This window comes from Ctenocephalides felis, unplaced genomic scaffold (assembly GCF_003426905.1).
Source record: "Ctenocephalides felis isolate EL2017-DRISC unplaced genomic scaffold, ASM342690v1 CF-g0.4_SCAFFOLD_01170, whole genome shotgun sequence".
NCBI classification, from domain to species: domain Eukaryota; kingdom Metazoa; phylum Arthropoda; class Insecta; order Siphonaptera; family Pulicidae; genus Ctenocephalides; species Ctenocephalides felis.
In genome coordinates, this window is record NW_020537324.1 from 5,031,744 (window position 1) to 5,048,132 (window position 16,389).

Below are 16,389 nucleotides of genomic sequence, written 5' to 3' on the forward strand. Positions count from 1 at the left end.
ATGGAATAAGTTTGAGTTAAATGAAATGTGTAATTGGTGACTGATTACAAGTAATAAATTAGAATAGAGATTTTGAATAGTAGTAAAATATTTTTTACAAAAATGATATGTTTGAACTATTCAAGAAAATTCATAGACACAACTCATGTTATGCTTTCGGTCACCTTAGGTAATTTGTAACTTTTAAAAATGCTTAATATATGTTTATTGAATATATATTTCTTTACATGTTTTCTAAACAACTGTTTAAATTTTTACGATTTTAATAATTAATAATTATGATTTCTTGAATCTCTGCCAAATAGATTAGTAAATTCCAATTAGAATAAGACGTTAATATAACATTTGGTGTTTCAAGAGTGTAATTGTAGTTTGTGAAGTTTATGTATGTTGCCTGAACAAAAATATCGTTTTACGACCAATCTAAACAAAAGGCAATCAATACATTTTATAGCAAAAAAATCTATGACGTGGCGAACGGGACTCAGGTACGAACTACACAAAGACAACATCAGCAAACAAACGTTTTTTTAAAAATAAAATTAATTTAAATACTAATACATTAATTAAATACATTAATTATTCAATATATGATATCCTGTATAATTGTTCCATCAAAAATTAACTAAAACCTATAATAGCTTTGAAGATTCAAAATTAGTCAGTAAATAAATACACAGCGATAATGCGGTTTACCTGTAGAAGCATAAACTAACATTTACAAGAGCAAAAGTGTTTTATATAAACAGAAATTGCCACATAAACTTGATTTAGCTTCCGAAACATTTTCGTATCAAAGTAAGCAAAGTAAATATTTTAAGTAACAAACACGCACCACCATCTGATATTTCGTGCGTCCTTTACATCAGAAATGAGGGCAGAGTAGATGTCCGAACTGGTGTGGAAATCGCGGATTATAAATCAAGATAGATGTCATCTTACACTTTGAAATATACGCTACGAATTGTATCACAGTGAATTTTAAGCCGATGAACGCAAGTATATGTTATTTTTAAAACTACTCTAAATATTTATTTATAGCAAAAGTATCTATCAAGAATCATTATGACTGGCGAACCGAATTATGTAGGCGTGAGAATATATTTATTGACCTCTGCGAAATGGAAATCGATTATTTTAGATTCTAGAAAATCATTAGCTGGGTTAAATATTGCGAAACATCTTGCTAATGCGATTTCAAGAATAGATAATGTAATTCACATGCGTGGCGAGGTGTAAAATTAAGACATTAAATTGTCAACATGCTTGTGCCATTTTGCATAATATTTGCAGTTGTTTTACAATCTTGCAGAATAGATAAACTGTTAAGATTAGTTTACAAATTAATGCAGAAATAAATAAAAAAATACCATTAAAAAAAACAATAGCTATTTGTTATAATTAAACCGCGTTTCTATTTCATTAAACCAAGTTGGATCTGCTTATTAGGAGTACTAGAAGTCTGCACTCCCTGATGATTCAAGAAGATGATCATGAATGCATCTAATTAATTTTTAATGAATTTTTGCATACTTCACTCTTGTTGTTATTACAAATCTCATGTTTAGACAGAGTACTCAGAAATTTTAGAAAATTTGAATTCTATATATATTTATACAAGAGTATTGTGGGAGTTGAATATATAATTAAGATTAATGCAACGGGACTGAGTATGATTTGTGAAAGTAAATCAGCCAATTTTGGAGCAAATTTAAAAATAAGCTTATGGTAGAAACAACTTACTCGAAAGATCTCGATATAGAAGAAATAATTTTCCAAGTTGTCTCTATTTGGTAAAATGCAATGAAAACAAAATCAATGCAATGTGTTTCTATAATTTAAGCAATGTAAACTTCAAAGTCGGTAGATCATTAACAGAGTTCGTCGTCTTATTATTATTCAAATATGATTAAATCAAACAATAGAACACTATCAACTACAAGTTGAAATAATATGGAACAGACAAACAATAGCATCACAAATTTTCCAGAAAATGCTGATGAAAGAAAATTTTAACGACACGCTCTGATGTACAATAGAAATCTAATTAGTTTTTTGAACATTATTAGTAAAATTATTTTTTATAAAATATGGTCATGATAGATGACAGATGAACAATAGAGAAATAAGAAACCACAAACAATATCCAGAAAATGCGGAAAACAAGACTTAAAATTTCTTATGAAAAAACAGATTTTAGCGTCAAGTCCTCAGTATAACAAATGTGATTTATAAGCATCATTGGTAATACAATATTTGACAAACTGTCGAAGATGTCTGAAAGATAAAGCATTGGAGGTACTTAAAAAGAAAATGTCGAAAGGAAAATGTTAGACATCCTAAATTTGTGCAACTGCAGTAAATAATATTTGAATCAAATTGTACTAATCACTCATTATATATCATAAATCAATATCAAAATTTTGTATTCATAATATGAAAACATGCATTTAAGGATAACCAAACAAAAACTATCCATTCCATTTGATACCTCCTCGTCACTTGGTTACACTTTTTCAATTTTGCACTCAAACACATACACAATAATCGTACACGCACAATTCACCGTATAATGCTCATCTAAATATAATTCCCAAGTTTTGCGTGTTTTATACTTAAATATATTTTGGTACAAAATTTTCGTTACATAAAACAACGACCACACATAAAGATCGTCGACCTAATTCGCGACTCTGCTCTTTCGCACACCTCTCCGATTGCTCATACTAATTTAAATGAAGGAGCTTAATTGTAATTGATTAGAAGAACATGATTGAATCGATAACAGAGCAGTGTTTTTAACAATGGGTAATAGATTTTAAAAATGCATTCAGTTGCGTAGTTAGCCACCTCACCTCAAACTAAAAATAATCGGCCTATTGGCAATTTTTGGCAAATATTTCCAATATTATCGTGTCCGATTCACACACGTCTTCCACATGAAAACACACTTAGTTTCCCAGCGAGGAGCCGGCGTTCAACTGAAATCCAGCACGGATGATTTTCGTTCAAGATTTTTCGTCTCAGGCAGCGACGGGATAATTTTAGATTTTGGCATTGCCACAGGATGAAATGTACCACCGATATAGGAACATTGCACGCAGATGAACGAAACACGGACTCATTAACGTCCACATAAATCAAATACAAACTTTTTTTCTCATTTCTAAAAGAAATTTCTAGTTGTCAAGTTCAAGAATGAGCTTCGACTAATATTTTTGAATGGTAGTATTTTTAGAACGCATGGGAGACAGTAGTAATGCTTTCTTCATGTTTTGTATTAATTAGTGCAAGGTAACATCAACTAAAACTTTAAATCAAATAATACTACAATAATTATTCTTACCTTCATCTCAATGCGCTCCTTTCATTGTTTTTACTGCATCTCCATGTTGATCGATAATTTTCACACCATATTTTCATCTGCAAAGTTGGAAATATATATTAATTAATGGAAATATGAATAATTTGAAACTAGGCGTAAAAGGCATTTTTCACTGAAAAGTTGCAGAAACTGTCCTTAAGAAAATTACAATTAAAATACCGCTTAAGCAAAACTAAACTTTGTTGTTGGCAAAAGCCAACTTAAAACAACTTTTCTTAGACTTAAAACAACTATTAAACTGAGACTTTAAGGAGTTTCATCAAAAAGATTTAAAAGTTCTGAAATCGGTGCAACCTAAAATCTCAAACTCAAATTGTGTCTCATACACACTTCCAATTTTGGTGTCAAATTTTGGTTCAGATAGACCTAAAACGTGGAGAAATCATAAAATTAGCAAATTTTCTGGTGGAAACATTCTTTTTCTGCAGGAAGTTAATCATTTAAAACCGTATTCAATATTTTTCTTAATAACTTTTTAATTGTATTAGAGAATAACTTTTGTAGCAAGCTGATTTTTGAGTCAAGAATATGGACAAGTAATTAGTTATTATAAATATTTAGAATATAATTGTTTAGTTACTTGTTATAAAATTTACAGTAAATCACAAATATTGAAATTAAAAAATATGCTATATTAATTATATAAATTAAACTGTTTTTAAAAACGATCTTAAAAATTATTAATTTTTATAAGATTTTTGACCATACTTTGACTATAAACTTGACATAATTATATCCATAAACTGGTATAATAAATGAATATTAAAACCATTAATTATTATACATTTGTACAGTAGAACCCCGTTAAGATGATTATGCTCTATATTTTTTCCGCATAATACGCCACTTTATTTAAAAATATCTGTATCATGCATAATACAGATCGTCTTAAGGCACCTTTGCCTGAAAGCCTGAAAAATCGTCTTAACAGGGTTTTATTGAATTTACAATAAATATGCCTAATGAATGCAAGCATATTACAATAATGGCTATGAAGAAACCAAAGAGTAGGCGAGTCGAGTTCTTCGAGTTCGCAATACATTCTTAGAGCTCTTCATGTAAAATTCATTTTCTTGAATCGCAGAATAATATTTTTGTTTATGAATAAAACCAAATTTACCTAAATTAATAATGAAGTTTTTGACATTAATCGTCCAATTACCTTTTCTAAACTCGATCAACCACATAATCAGTTTGGCAAATGTGTTCAAATTTATTATACAATGTCAGATTATAAAATTGTTTTATTACATTCAATTGTTTTATTATTTTTATTATAGATGATTGAGCAGTTCATTGAGTTCAGTACGCATGTGCCGTGTATGAACTTTGCAAATACATACAGTTGATTACAAAACAAAATATGCACATACAGGTACAACATAGATTCTTGAATATACCAACGGCGGCGGTGCGGTGCATAAGCGCGCCTCGAACAACATTTCTCTTTCGAGAAAACGAATCGTTTCGTATGGAACACCTATACACCAATCAAAACTATATATAATATAGATACTCAGTGATGTAGCCGATAATAAAAGTCATAGTAATAATAGTAATAAAATTATTTCTCATAAACTCAACATGTAAATAAATTTTCAGCAATCTTGCATTTGAACATTTCCACATATTTCGAGACTTATGTATACTATATGAGATTATATAATTTCATTTTAGTTAGCCCATTATTACAGATTTTGATGATTTTTTTATAATTGAAACACATTTTGTAGATCCACAATATTTTAGTATAATATACTTTAGTGTATGCTCGTGGAAGACCATGAACTCTATCATCATACCAAGTTTCATCAAATCCAACGTGGTCAGAATACTAACTAAGTTGGCTCAGGATTTTTAGAATAAACGTCGATAAAGAAATTGCATTTATCTGTTAATTAAAAAACGAGTAAAACTAATTTATTGAGAGTTTATATCGAATTTCATCAAATAGCTTTAAAATGTTTGAAATCTTGATTTGACATTCAAAAGAAAGAGAGATGGCATTAATTAGAAGAAAAGTATAATTAAGAGAGACAATCGCAGCATTCTAGAGCCTCCCCCATGAAGTAATGCTTATCGGCAGTTTTCGTGGAGACAAGGGGCAAGAAAAAAGCAAAGGTTTTAGTCGGTATTTAACCCAGATGGTATTGAGCCCGACATACCTAGGTCAAACATCTAAGCCTGGGATACGTAAAGTATTTCCTAAGCTATATATTAAAGAAACATACTTATATATTTCTTCCAAATTTGGCAACAAATGATTCAGAGTCGCTTGATACGTCAAAAATATAAAATTCACAAATATGTATTTTCCGATGAAAACAGAAAATCCGATTCTCCTTCGACCTATGATAAAAATTTTAACACCATTTTTTAAAATAAAATAGAAAATAAACTCCTAATATACAAGACAATTATTAAACCAATGTGGTCCTACGGCAAACAACTATGGGGTGCGGTCAGTAAATCGAACATAACTATTCAGCAAATGTTCCAAAATATAATTTTGAAAGAAATCGTGAACGTTCCAAAATACGTTCCCAATTGGTTGATACATCAAAATCTTAGAATTCGAACTATAGAAGAAGAAATTAGTCTTTACTGCACTAGATACAAAGCTCATCTAAGTCGTCATCCAAACGTATTAGCGTTAAATCTGCTCAAGCCTTTACCACCAAAGCGTCTCAAAAAAAGAATCTGCAATGATTTACTACAAAATATAACATAACATCTATGAAGGCGCTATCGCAAGATAGCGATCCTTCTCACGCAGTCAAATAATATATATCTCTAATAAAATATAGCTGAATGTACTTTGTATAGTTTGCTATGATAAATAAATAAAAAAAATAATTTTTTTTTAAATAATTTCTGAACCACAATATGTTGAATTTAATTGTGAAAGTTAAATATGGAGGATTGGAAATTTTAATCTCAAATAATAAATTAATCAAATGAGCATATATTTAATATAAACAAGTAATTACTATACGCGTTATTAAGTCTGGTAATCATTCATCATTTATTTCGCACCATAATACTAATTTTATAGTATTTATCCATGGAGTCAACGAATTGATATTCTTTGTATAATTAGTAATGTTTGTCTTTCTCAATTATATATCCAATGCGGAGGTTTTTACAAATTTACCATAATAATAATATAAATAATATTTTGTCTTTTTGTACAATTGACAGTGTATACAATCAATAAACCAATGTAAATTCCTAAAAAGTCCGCTGCGTCCTTGGGTCCATTATTCATTTTTCCTTATTTTATTTCTGCAAGAGATTCATCAAATCGATATTTACCTTTAATTAGTGATGTTTACGAATAAAAATCAATTTTATATCCAGTCCGGTGATTTTTATAAATTTCGTGTATATATAATCAATGAACCAATGTAAATTGCTAAAAAGTATAAAATCCGCTGCGTCCCTGGGTCCATCATTTAGTCATTCCATTCTTCCTACTTCTTCGGCAACAGAAAACAAGTTGGGCACTTTCGAACGCGCAAAACACCAAACAGTCTCTCGTAACAGCAGTGTCCGCGTGGACACTAAATTCCGCCGTCGAAGATCGCGAACAAAGATTTAAATCGACGATCGCGATTAATTTAAAATACGCGCGATAATTGAATCGCGGCGGTAAATTATTTTTTTTAGTAATTTTAGTCAGGTGCATAAACAACATGACAGTGATTAAGGAAGTCATGTTAGGTGTAATGCTGATTGCAGCATTGGTACCTTGCATGGGTAAGTAGTAGTAATTAATCCATGAGGACTATATGGTGTAATACTAACGAAGATGATAGATTTAGTGCCCAAGCTGACACTGTTGAAATATAAGAGGCTTACAAACAATAAAATTTATTTGAAGTGTGCATATTATGTCTCTAATATTTCATGGGGATCAATGTGGGCACTAAATCTATCATCATGACCCAGACTAGCAAAGGAAGAGTTCACCTCGTTGGTATTACACCATCATTATGCCTAGTTTTATCGAAATCCATAAAGTATATAAGGTTGCACGTACTCTAAAGAACTAAAAATTAAGTAATATCCTGGTTTACCTTATGATTAGATTTAATAACATATTTGTATGTAAGTAATCGTCTGTTCTGTGTGTAAACGTTGATCTCATTTGATACATTTATGAAATAAAAGTTTGTAAAAATCAATGATGTTTGTGTGTCTATTCTGGAATCGTGTGATGTTTGAATGATTCCGCTAACGAGGTTATTATTTCTATGTAAAATTGTCGTCAAGAAATCAAAAGTGTTTTATTTGTGCCTAATATAGTAGATTGATGCCAGATAAAACAAGAATTAAAAACAAGCCAGAAAATTAGATTTTTACTCACTAATTAAGCATACATTTTGATTGCTAAAATGCTTTTGTTCTGCATATTTAAATTATGTGATTTTCGTACATTTGGTAGTTGCCTTATTGTAATGACACTATAAATTATTTGCTACTTCCAAAACATACCATAATGTTAAACTTTGGTTTAAGTTTATAAATAATGATATTTATTACCTCTTCTGCTTTAGAATTCGCCACTGCCTAGACTTATTGCAATAGATGTTTAAATTTCCAAGAAAACGTACAATATATTCTAAGAATTACCGGTGCAGTAATAGGGAGAACATGTTTGTAATATCTGTTGCATAAGTAAGCGGATTGAATTACAGTGATTTATTGTGACGTCATAAACTTGTTGAAGTTTGAAAATTTAAATTTTATCACGATTTTCCATATGAAATAGATCCATGAAAAATAAAATCGAAGTGCATGGTAAAATGGAAATGATTGATTCTGAAAATGGACTGATTTGTTTGGAAGCCATGCGCCACCACACACATTAAAACTGAGTTGTGTCAAAAATAAAATCTAATATATTTCAATAATTCAATAATTTATGGTAGATATTTATAAAGACAGTTTTAGATCAGCCAATAAAAATAGATTTATTGTTGGTCAAGAATATCTTTGATATGGATGTCAATTTCAATTATATGAACTACTATATGCATCTATTTTTGAAAATGACCACTCATGTACATTCTTACATACAAGTATATATAGTTACTTAAATACATTGTCCTAGAAATTGTAACTAGTAATGCCCACATATTTGGATTTTTTGGATGCAGTACTTTCATCCACAGTCCAGTGGTATTAATTTTGTGTTACTATCTATTACGATGTTACTGGAGTAATTTACACATAGCGGCATTTATTGGCTTCGTTATTTATTCGAAATGTCAATGTGAACAAGACGTCCTTGCTCGTATCAACTCGTATGCACTAAAAATGTCCCATAGACGACACGATTTAGAAAACCCGATTATGGCGAAATTTATAATGAAATCGAGTCTGAAATTTTAATATTGCATGAATATTCATAGAAACATTATGCTGATATAACGACACATTTGAAAATTACGCATTCACTAGAAATATATCATGATTTGATGTAACTGCCAAATTTATTTCTTTGGCATTCATTTTAATTGTTTTTTGGTTATTCATTGTCACACGTGGCTGACGGTATTTAAATTTTACTATGTGCTCCAATGGCAAAACTAATCCTGATTTGATTTTAACTTGCACCAAGTAAATTAAAAAATGTACGAGGTTATGATTAGTTAGTACAAACAGAATATTCAGTTTTTAATACAACTTCGATAAGTGTTCAGAATTTTTCATTATACCACAATCCGAGTTTCAGAATTTTTTTTCAGACTACTTCAAAAATTATTCAAAAGGTAAAATTTAGATAAAAAATACAAGAAACGGCACAATTCAATTGGATATTTAGTTTGTCCCTAGAGAATTAATTTTTGAAATTGGAGTCAGTAAATTCGCTTTTTGAAAAGATGTTTATAGATCCTTTGTAAGCTTTTTAGTTAAATTTAACTTAACATAAATTTTAAGCAAGAAAATCCAACATTTGGATGTAATTTTTAAGGACATTTGTAAGCTTTCTAGTGAAATTATATTCAGGAAAATCATTTTTAAAATATGAGCAAAAAAGTTCAAGAATCTGAAGCATGTTTGAGATCATTTTTAAGCATTTTAATTAAATCTGATTTAGGAACCATAAAACATTATTTTTTAAATTGAGTGCAAGTAAATCTGAAATTTGGTAAAAATGTTATTCATAAGCTTTTATATTATTCATAGAGAGCAATAAAAGCCCTTCAACCCTGTATGGATATTATGATTTTCATCTGTAAAACAAATTTGAAGTGTACCATTTTTCTTGACAACTTTTCACAAAATTTTGTGAAAATATTAAAACTAATCAAAACCTTGTAAAAATGTCATCATTGTTTCTACAATTTTCAACACAAAAGTTCATAAAACTTAATAAATTTTCTGAATCAATTTTTATCGAACTCACCGTCTTGATATTTAATGTAAAAGTTTAACTAGGTGTTTGTATGCATAACAAATTCCTGTAGAAAAAACTTTATAAAGTTAACAAGAAGTAAAACCAGCTGATGATTATAATAAGAAAGTGAAGATGAATGAATAAGCACTCGCGGCATTATAGAGAAAAGAAAGTGTATGCGAGAGCATTACCGATGAATTATTCGAAAGATAATCATCGTCTCGATTTGCTTATTTGTTTAAAACATTGCTTTTTATAGTCGTTATGTTTGTTTTGCTATTTCAGGCAAAATGTATGAACGGAGTAGCTGCGCAAATCCGATGAATGGATTATAAACTCTATATTTTATTAGACAAGAGGAGATTTTATATATATAATCAATTTGGTGTATTCTGATATATAGGAATAAACATATGCATATAAATATACACACGCTAATATATTAAGTTATAATTAAAAATAAAACATTTTATTAAACAGTGTATTAAAAATTGCATTGTAATTAACTGTTTCATTTATTGTTACTATATTGAATAATAACGCAAATCTTTATTTGTTCTGAATGGCATCCACATATTTTGATATTTTACAAACTCTTAATAGATTTTTAAATTAAATAGTATCAATTTATAAATAATTTTCTTTTATTAGATTATCAATTTAAAATATTTTCTGATTTTCAGATAGTGCGGAAAAAAATTTCACCTGCCCAGAACAAACCGGTAACGGAAATTTTGCAGATCCCGAAACATGTAGAAGGTTTTATCAGGTACGATATGAAGTTAAGAAAAATGTAAACCGATTCATATAGCCAAAAATAATGTATTTGCAGAATTTAATTTATCAGAAAAAATACCTATGAAAATGAGCTATGGCATTAAATCATAGCTATATATTCGGATCAAGATTCTGACGTATATTTTTAAAACAATTTCTGTCTAATCAATTCTTGTCTAAAGTAATTATTGCTATTTTTTGAAAATTTTATTAATATGTAACTACTTCTTTGATGGTTTTTCTCATATGAGCTTTAGCATCATAGTTCTTTACCAAGTAGTTCTAGAAACAAATATTAAAATAATTAATGTATCAATATTAAAGTTTTTTATTTACATAAGGAATATATAGAAGTAACGACAAAAAATAAATTGATGAAATTTTAATTTTAATTACATGGTTGCTAAGGAAGATGGAACTGTCTTGGGAGTTCCTTCATGAAATGATGCCTAAAGAATTTAATATTTTTCCACCGAATTTGGTCAATATGAAATGTGATTAAACAAATGAAGTTTAAGTACTATATATTAGAACCCCGTTAAGACGATTATGCTTGATACGATTTCCTGCATATTACGCCGCTATATGCCAATCTCAGCATTTTGAAAATTATCGCCTCTATTTCTCAAAATAAACCTGTATCCTGCATAAGATGCGTTTTTGATTTGGTTTTAGAAGAACCATATATATACCTTGAACCTCCACTTGCATTCCATATGGTGCAACGCATATGAAATTACAAATAAGTCGTGTGAATGTTAGAGCAACAAGTAGCGCCAAGTCATTCACATCGATGCACATTCTTACACATATATTTATTGTTTTCAATCACGACCAACTATGTCATGGGCGTAGATTATTTATTGTAAAAAACAACGAATAATAAACTAATTACTACCGAACGACAGTTGATAAACCAGTTCCATTAACGATTATTCCCGGCGATTAAATTTACTTTGCATATATTTTTATTTTATTTACAACAAATTTTTATTACATATCATTTAGTTCTAACATGTTGTTATTCTGATTGCTCTTTCTATCACAAGATGTTTTACGATTATGATCAAAATCCCGAATTAAATTGGCTGACCTCTTGACACGATGTGTTTCACTTTCAATAACATGTATTCAATAAACTTTCTTCGGATTATGTAAATTGTAACATGCGACTTATGAATTATTGTAATTAAGTCAGTGTTGTAAAATTCCGATATCAGTTGATCAATAAAAAAGAAATTTCTCGTTTATTGTACGGAGAAGCGAAGAAGAATGCAGTCAAAATGTTTAAAATAAGTATTTTTTCAGTACTTTATCAGCTAAACCACTTCTGGGGCTTCACTGCGTTTATATCCAATTACTCAATAGGTTTCTAATATTCCAGTTTCTCCTATTTTTTTGTATTCAATTAAATAATGCAATAAATAATATAAACATATATTTTAAACCATTTTCCATTTTTTTCAGTGTGTGGATGGTCATCCTTATGTGAACAGATGTCCTTCAGGACTGTATTTCGACGATATTAGCAAATTTTGTACATTTAAGGCAGAAGCAAGATGTGGACCATTGGCTTCTAGTAAGATTTTAACCCAACATACTTTAATTTCAAAGTTAACTTCCAAATTTATACTAAAATATTATTCTGTTGCTACATATTTTCTGGAAGATTGTAGATTTATTATTGATGATACGATTTTTTAAGCGTAGCTCCTGCGCCAGTGACTGAAACTCCGACTGATCTAGCTGTAAAATGTAATCCAGCAAATTGCTCACTGCCTTATTGCTTCTGCTCCAAGGATGGAACCAGCATTCCTGGAGGTTATGATCCACAAGAAGTAAGTAAACCCATTATTAATCACTACTTTAATGTAAAAACCGGCTTTTTATATAATTCCGTGATGTCCTTTTAGATTCCTCAAATTATCATGTTGACTTTCGACGGTGCAGTCAATTTGAACAACTTTTATCACTACCAAAAAGTTTTCAATGGAAAACGACAAAATCCTAATGGATGTGATATAAAAGGAACATTCTTCATAGCACACGAATACAGGTAACAAATTATTGCCACGCCAACATTTTTCAGAACACCATTTCAATTATTTGTTTCTTTAATATTTTAGCAATTACCATATGATTCAAACATTGGCCTCTGAATCCCACGAAATAGCAACAGAAACAGTTTCATTGCAACAAGGCCTTCAGGACAAAGGTTACGAGGAATGGGTTGGTGAAATGGTTGGAATGAGAGCTATTTTGAAACACTTTGCAAATGTTACATCTTCAGAAGTCGTGGGTATGAGAGCACCTTTCCTTAAACCCGGAAGAAATACTCAATACAAGGTTCGAGGAAAATAATAATAGCTTTTTTGCCAGTTTATAAACAGTGTGTTTTTTATATTTTAGGTTGTGGAAGACTTTGGATATATATACGATAGTTCAATCGGCGTACCACCATCTGCAGTACCTGTGTGGCCTTACACTTTAGATTATAAAATTTCACATGAATGCAAAAGTGGTACTTGTCCATCAAAGACTTTCCCTGGTCAGTAATTTAATTATTTATTTTAATTCTGATATTAATAATAAATATAATATATCATTTATCTTTACAGGTGTATGGGAAGTTCCTTTGAACGCCCATTTCATTGAAAGTTATGAGGGTGGTCATTGCCCATATTTGGATCAATGCGTTCTCCACAATAGTGATGCTGAAGAAGTGTTCGAATGGCTTCAGGAAGATTTTGCAAGACATTATGAACAGAACAAAGCACCTTACATGATGCCATTCCACACAAATTGGTTCCAGATCAAAGAACTTGAAGAAGGTCTTCACAAATTCCTCGATTGGGCACAAGGATTGTAAGTGAAATTATATCATAAACAAGAAAATTTGTTAATGGTTTTACAATTTATTTGAAATGATTATTTTTACAATTACAGAGACGATGTGTGGTTTGTAACAGTGACACAAGCTTTAACCTGGATAACTGATCCAAAACCTTTGAATCAACTCAATAACTACGAAGCATGGAAATGCAATACCCGAAAACCAACAATTCCATCAAAACCATGTAGTAATCCAAATAAATGTGCACTTCCATTCAAAACAGCAGATGCTAATTTTACAGATACAAGGTACATGCAAACATGTGAAGAATGCCCAAATATCTATCCATGGTTAGGCGATGCCGAAGGCACCGGTATTGCGGGTGTGGACAATTATGTTCCAGAAAATTTAAAATAATTTTAATATTTTATTTATATTTAATAGATTGTTTATGAATTCAACATGTATGAATGTTTGCCATAATTATTAACATTATGCCACTCTATTAAAAAATACATGTGCTAGAAATGTGTTGGAATGTTTATTATCATTGCGAATTGTAATGATAAAATCGTTACCAAACAGAAATAAATTTTTTAGAACAAGTATTGTTGTTTGAATAAAAATTTAGCAATTATGTTTATTCTCTAAATCAAGCCATTTATTTATTCATCATAAGTTTCTACATAATGAATTGTATAAATTAGTACAATATAATTATTTGTGTTATATTTACATTTTGGATTATGTATCTAATAAGTGCAGAACAATTTTCTTAACGAATAGGTGTCCAGGGTAGAAATAGATCACCATACTTTTTCCTCTCTGAAAAATGAACACATATACAATAGTAATAATATCTATTTTTCATAATTTACTATTATAACTCATGATAGTATGATATGAAAAATGAAATGAAAAATCTACTCACAATTTTCTTTTAACTTCAATGAATGTCACTAAACTTTCTTACACTGTTACTCTCATGCTTTACACAAAACTCAAAACAATTCGTTTACTAATATTTATAGTGCAAAACTACCATAAAATAAAATAAACAAAAATAAAAAATGTTATATATCGTGCTTGGACTAATGGATGGGTATTAAATAAAGTATATAAAAAAAATTAGAGACAAAAAGACTTACTTTGTGCTGTAATTATGAGAATAATAATAAAATAAAGTCAAAAAGGCCACACAAGTTTCAGTAAAATGTTTAAAAAATAATATATGATATAATACACCAGCATGCATGGAAAGTAGCGAGATTAAAACAATCTCTTTGTAACAAATTCTACATTATACAAGCAAGGAATTATGTTTATTCATACCTGGTTCTGGAAAATCTTCAGGATGTAAAGAAATATAATGTCGGTACATAGCATCTCTTTCTGCATAATAATCATTACGATATTTATCTGCGATATAACCAAATCCACCAAAACTAGCTGTCAGAAGGATGTGTTTCTGAATGCCTAAAAAATAAATAAATAATATATATATATATATATATATATATATATATATATTCTACAGATCTGTAGAAAATAAACACACACAAATAAAGATCCAAAATTATTTTATATCAGACTTTTATAACATCGACCTCTCTTATAACGCAATCTTTATTTTAAATAAGCTACTAATGAATGAACATTTAGATTTTTATTTTACATATTTACATATTATATCAAAAATAATGTATCAATTCCATTTACCTGACATCATTGGTTTTTTAGTCAGCATATTAGCCACACAAGTTCCAACAAAAGCCAAACCTGCGAACGATACAGGTATAGCCCATTTTGTAACTATTGAAGGTTCCCGGTTGAAATTGTTTGTTAACAATTTTATGGCATAATGTTCTTCTATATCAGACATTTTAACAATTATTTCGATTTCACAGCTCCGATTTTAACTTATTCGCTTTGGTTATGTAAAGAAGTGACAGCACTTAGCAAAACTTATGTCGATAAAACAGATTCAAAGGAAAATCAGAATAATGGATGGCGCTAGCGATTTTTAATAAATAAGATTAGGAAATTAATAATTATTGCACTTTAAAAATTAACACTTATGAGAACTAAATAAAATTTATAATATTTAATTATAACTCAATCTGTCAATAAGGACTGGGAGTGTACCAACATAGAAATAGAAAAAACAAAAACTTCAAGTTGTTCACACATAATCCGTTGTGACTATAATGAAGTTAGCCATAATTGCCTATTCCTTAATTTCTTATCTATGAAGTTAGCAATAATTGCCTATTTAATCGTGCAAAGTTTATTAATTAAAGTTTATATAAAACACACAAATTAAAATTAAAACCAATAAAATTAAATAACAATTAAAATTAACTCGAATCATTATTCAATAAATTAGGTTTATTTTCACGAGCATCAGAGTGTGTGTAAAATATAAAAACTTTTTAGAACTGTCAAATAAAAGAGCATGTAATTTTAAACTTTCACGTGTCACAATTAAACTAAATCATTAATAAAACGTTATATTAAGCATCTCTCTCTTGAATATTCAAAAAATATAATACGGAAACTATTAAATAATATCAATAAAAAAATAGTGGTGCATCAGGATAATCGACGAGTCCAAAGTATTCCGAATTAATTTTAAATAAATAGGATTATAAACTCGATAAATTTTATTACACATTTAATAACAAATACGTGATTTAATAAAAATTAATACTTGATAAATTAATTATGTCATTAAAAACAGTTACCAATCGTAAATCAAAATAAATAAATATAGAAAACTTCAGACTGCTTTCAGATCGTTCGATGCAACTATCATGAAGTTAGCAATGATTCATCATTAAAGTAAAGTTGATAATTAAAATTTAAATAAAATACACAAATTATAAATAAAATAAGTTATGATATTAAATAATTTGTCTATATTGTAATTATTAAAATAAACAGTATTCAACAATTTAGTTTTGTTTTCTAAATATCTCTGTTTTGTTG

General features: G+C 29.1%; 2 protein-coding genes across 2 annotated transcripts; one reads left to right on the forward strand and one right to left on the reverse strand.

The window, feature by feature from the left end:
- Nucleotides 1-6,901: 6,901 nt before the first annotated feature.
- On the forward strand, nucleotides 6,902-13,818 carry LOC113366580. Its single transcript, XM_026608209.1, has 9 exons — nucleotides 6,902-7,144; nucleotides 10,475-10,560; nucleotides 12,036-12,147; nucleotides 12,279-12,406; nucleotides 12,482-12,624; nucleotides 12,695-12,914; nucleotides 12,978-13,116; nucleotides 13,187-13,433; nucleotides 13,515-13,818. The coding sequence occupies exons 1-9, from the start codon at nucleotides 7,081-7,083 to the stop codon at nucleotides 13,816-13,818; spliced, it is 1,443 nt and encodes a 480-aa protein (XP_026463994.1). The 5' UTR covers nucleotides 6,902-7,080.
- A 227-nt stretch (nucleotides 13,819-14,045) lies between these two features.
- On the reverse strand, nucleotides 14,046-15,477 carry LOC113368124 (NADH dehydrogenase [ubiquinone] 1 subunit C2-like). The gene is made up of 3 exons (XM_026609688.1): nucleotides 15,121-15,477; nucleotides 14,734-14,877; nucleotides 14,046-14,226 (listed from the first exon to the last, which is right to left on the reverse strand). The coding sequence occupies exons 1-3, from the start codon at nucleotides 15,281-15,283 to the stop codon at nucleotides 14,177-14,179; spliced, it is 357 nt and encodes a 118-aa protein (XP_026465473.1). The 5' UTR covers nucleotides 15,284-15,477; the 3' UTR covers nucleotides 14,046-14,176.
- Between the last annotated feature and the right edge of the window lie 912 nt (nucleotides 15,478-16,389).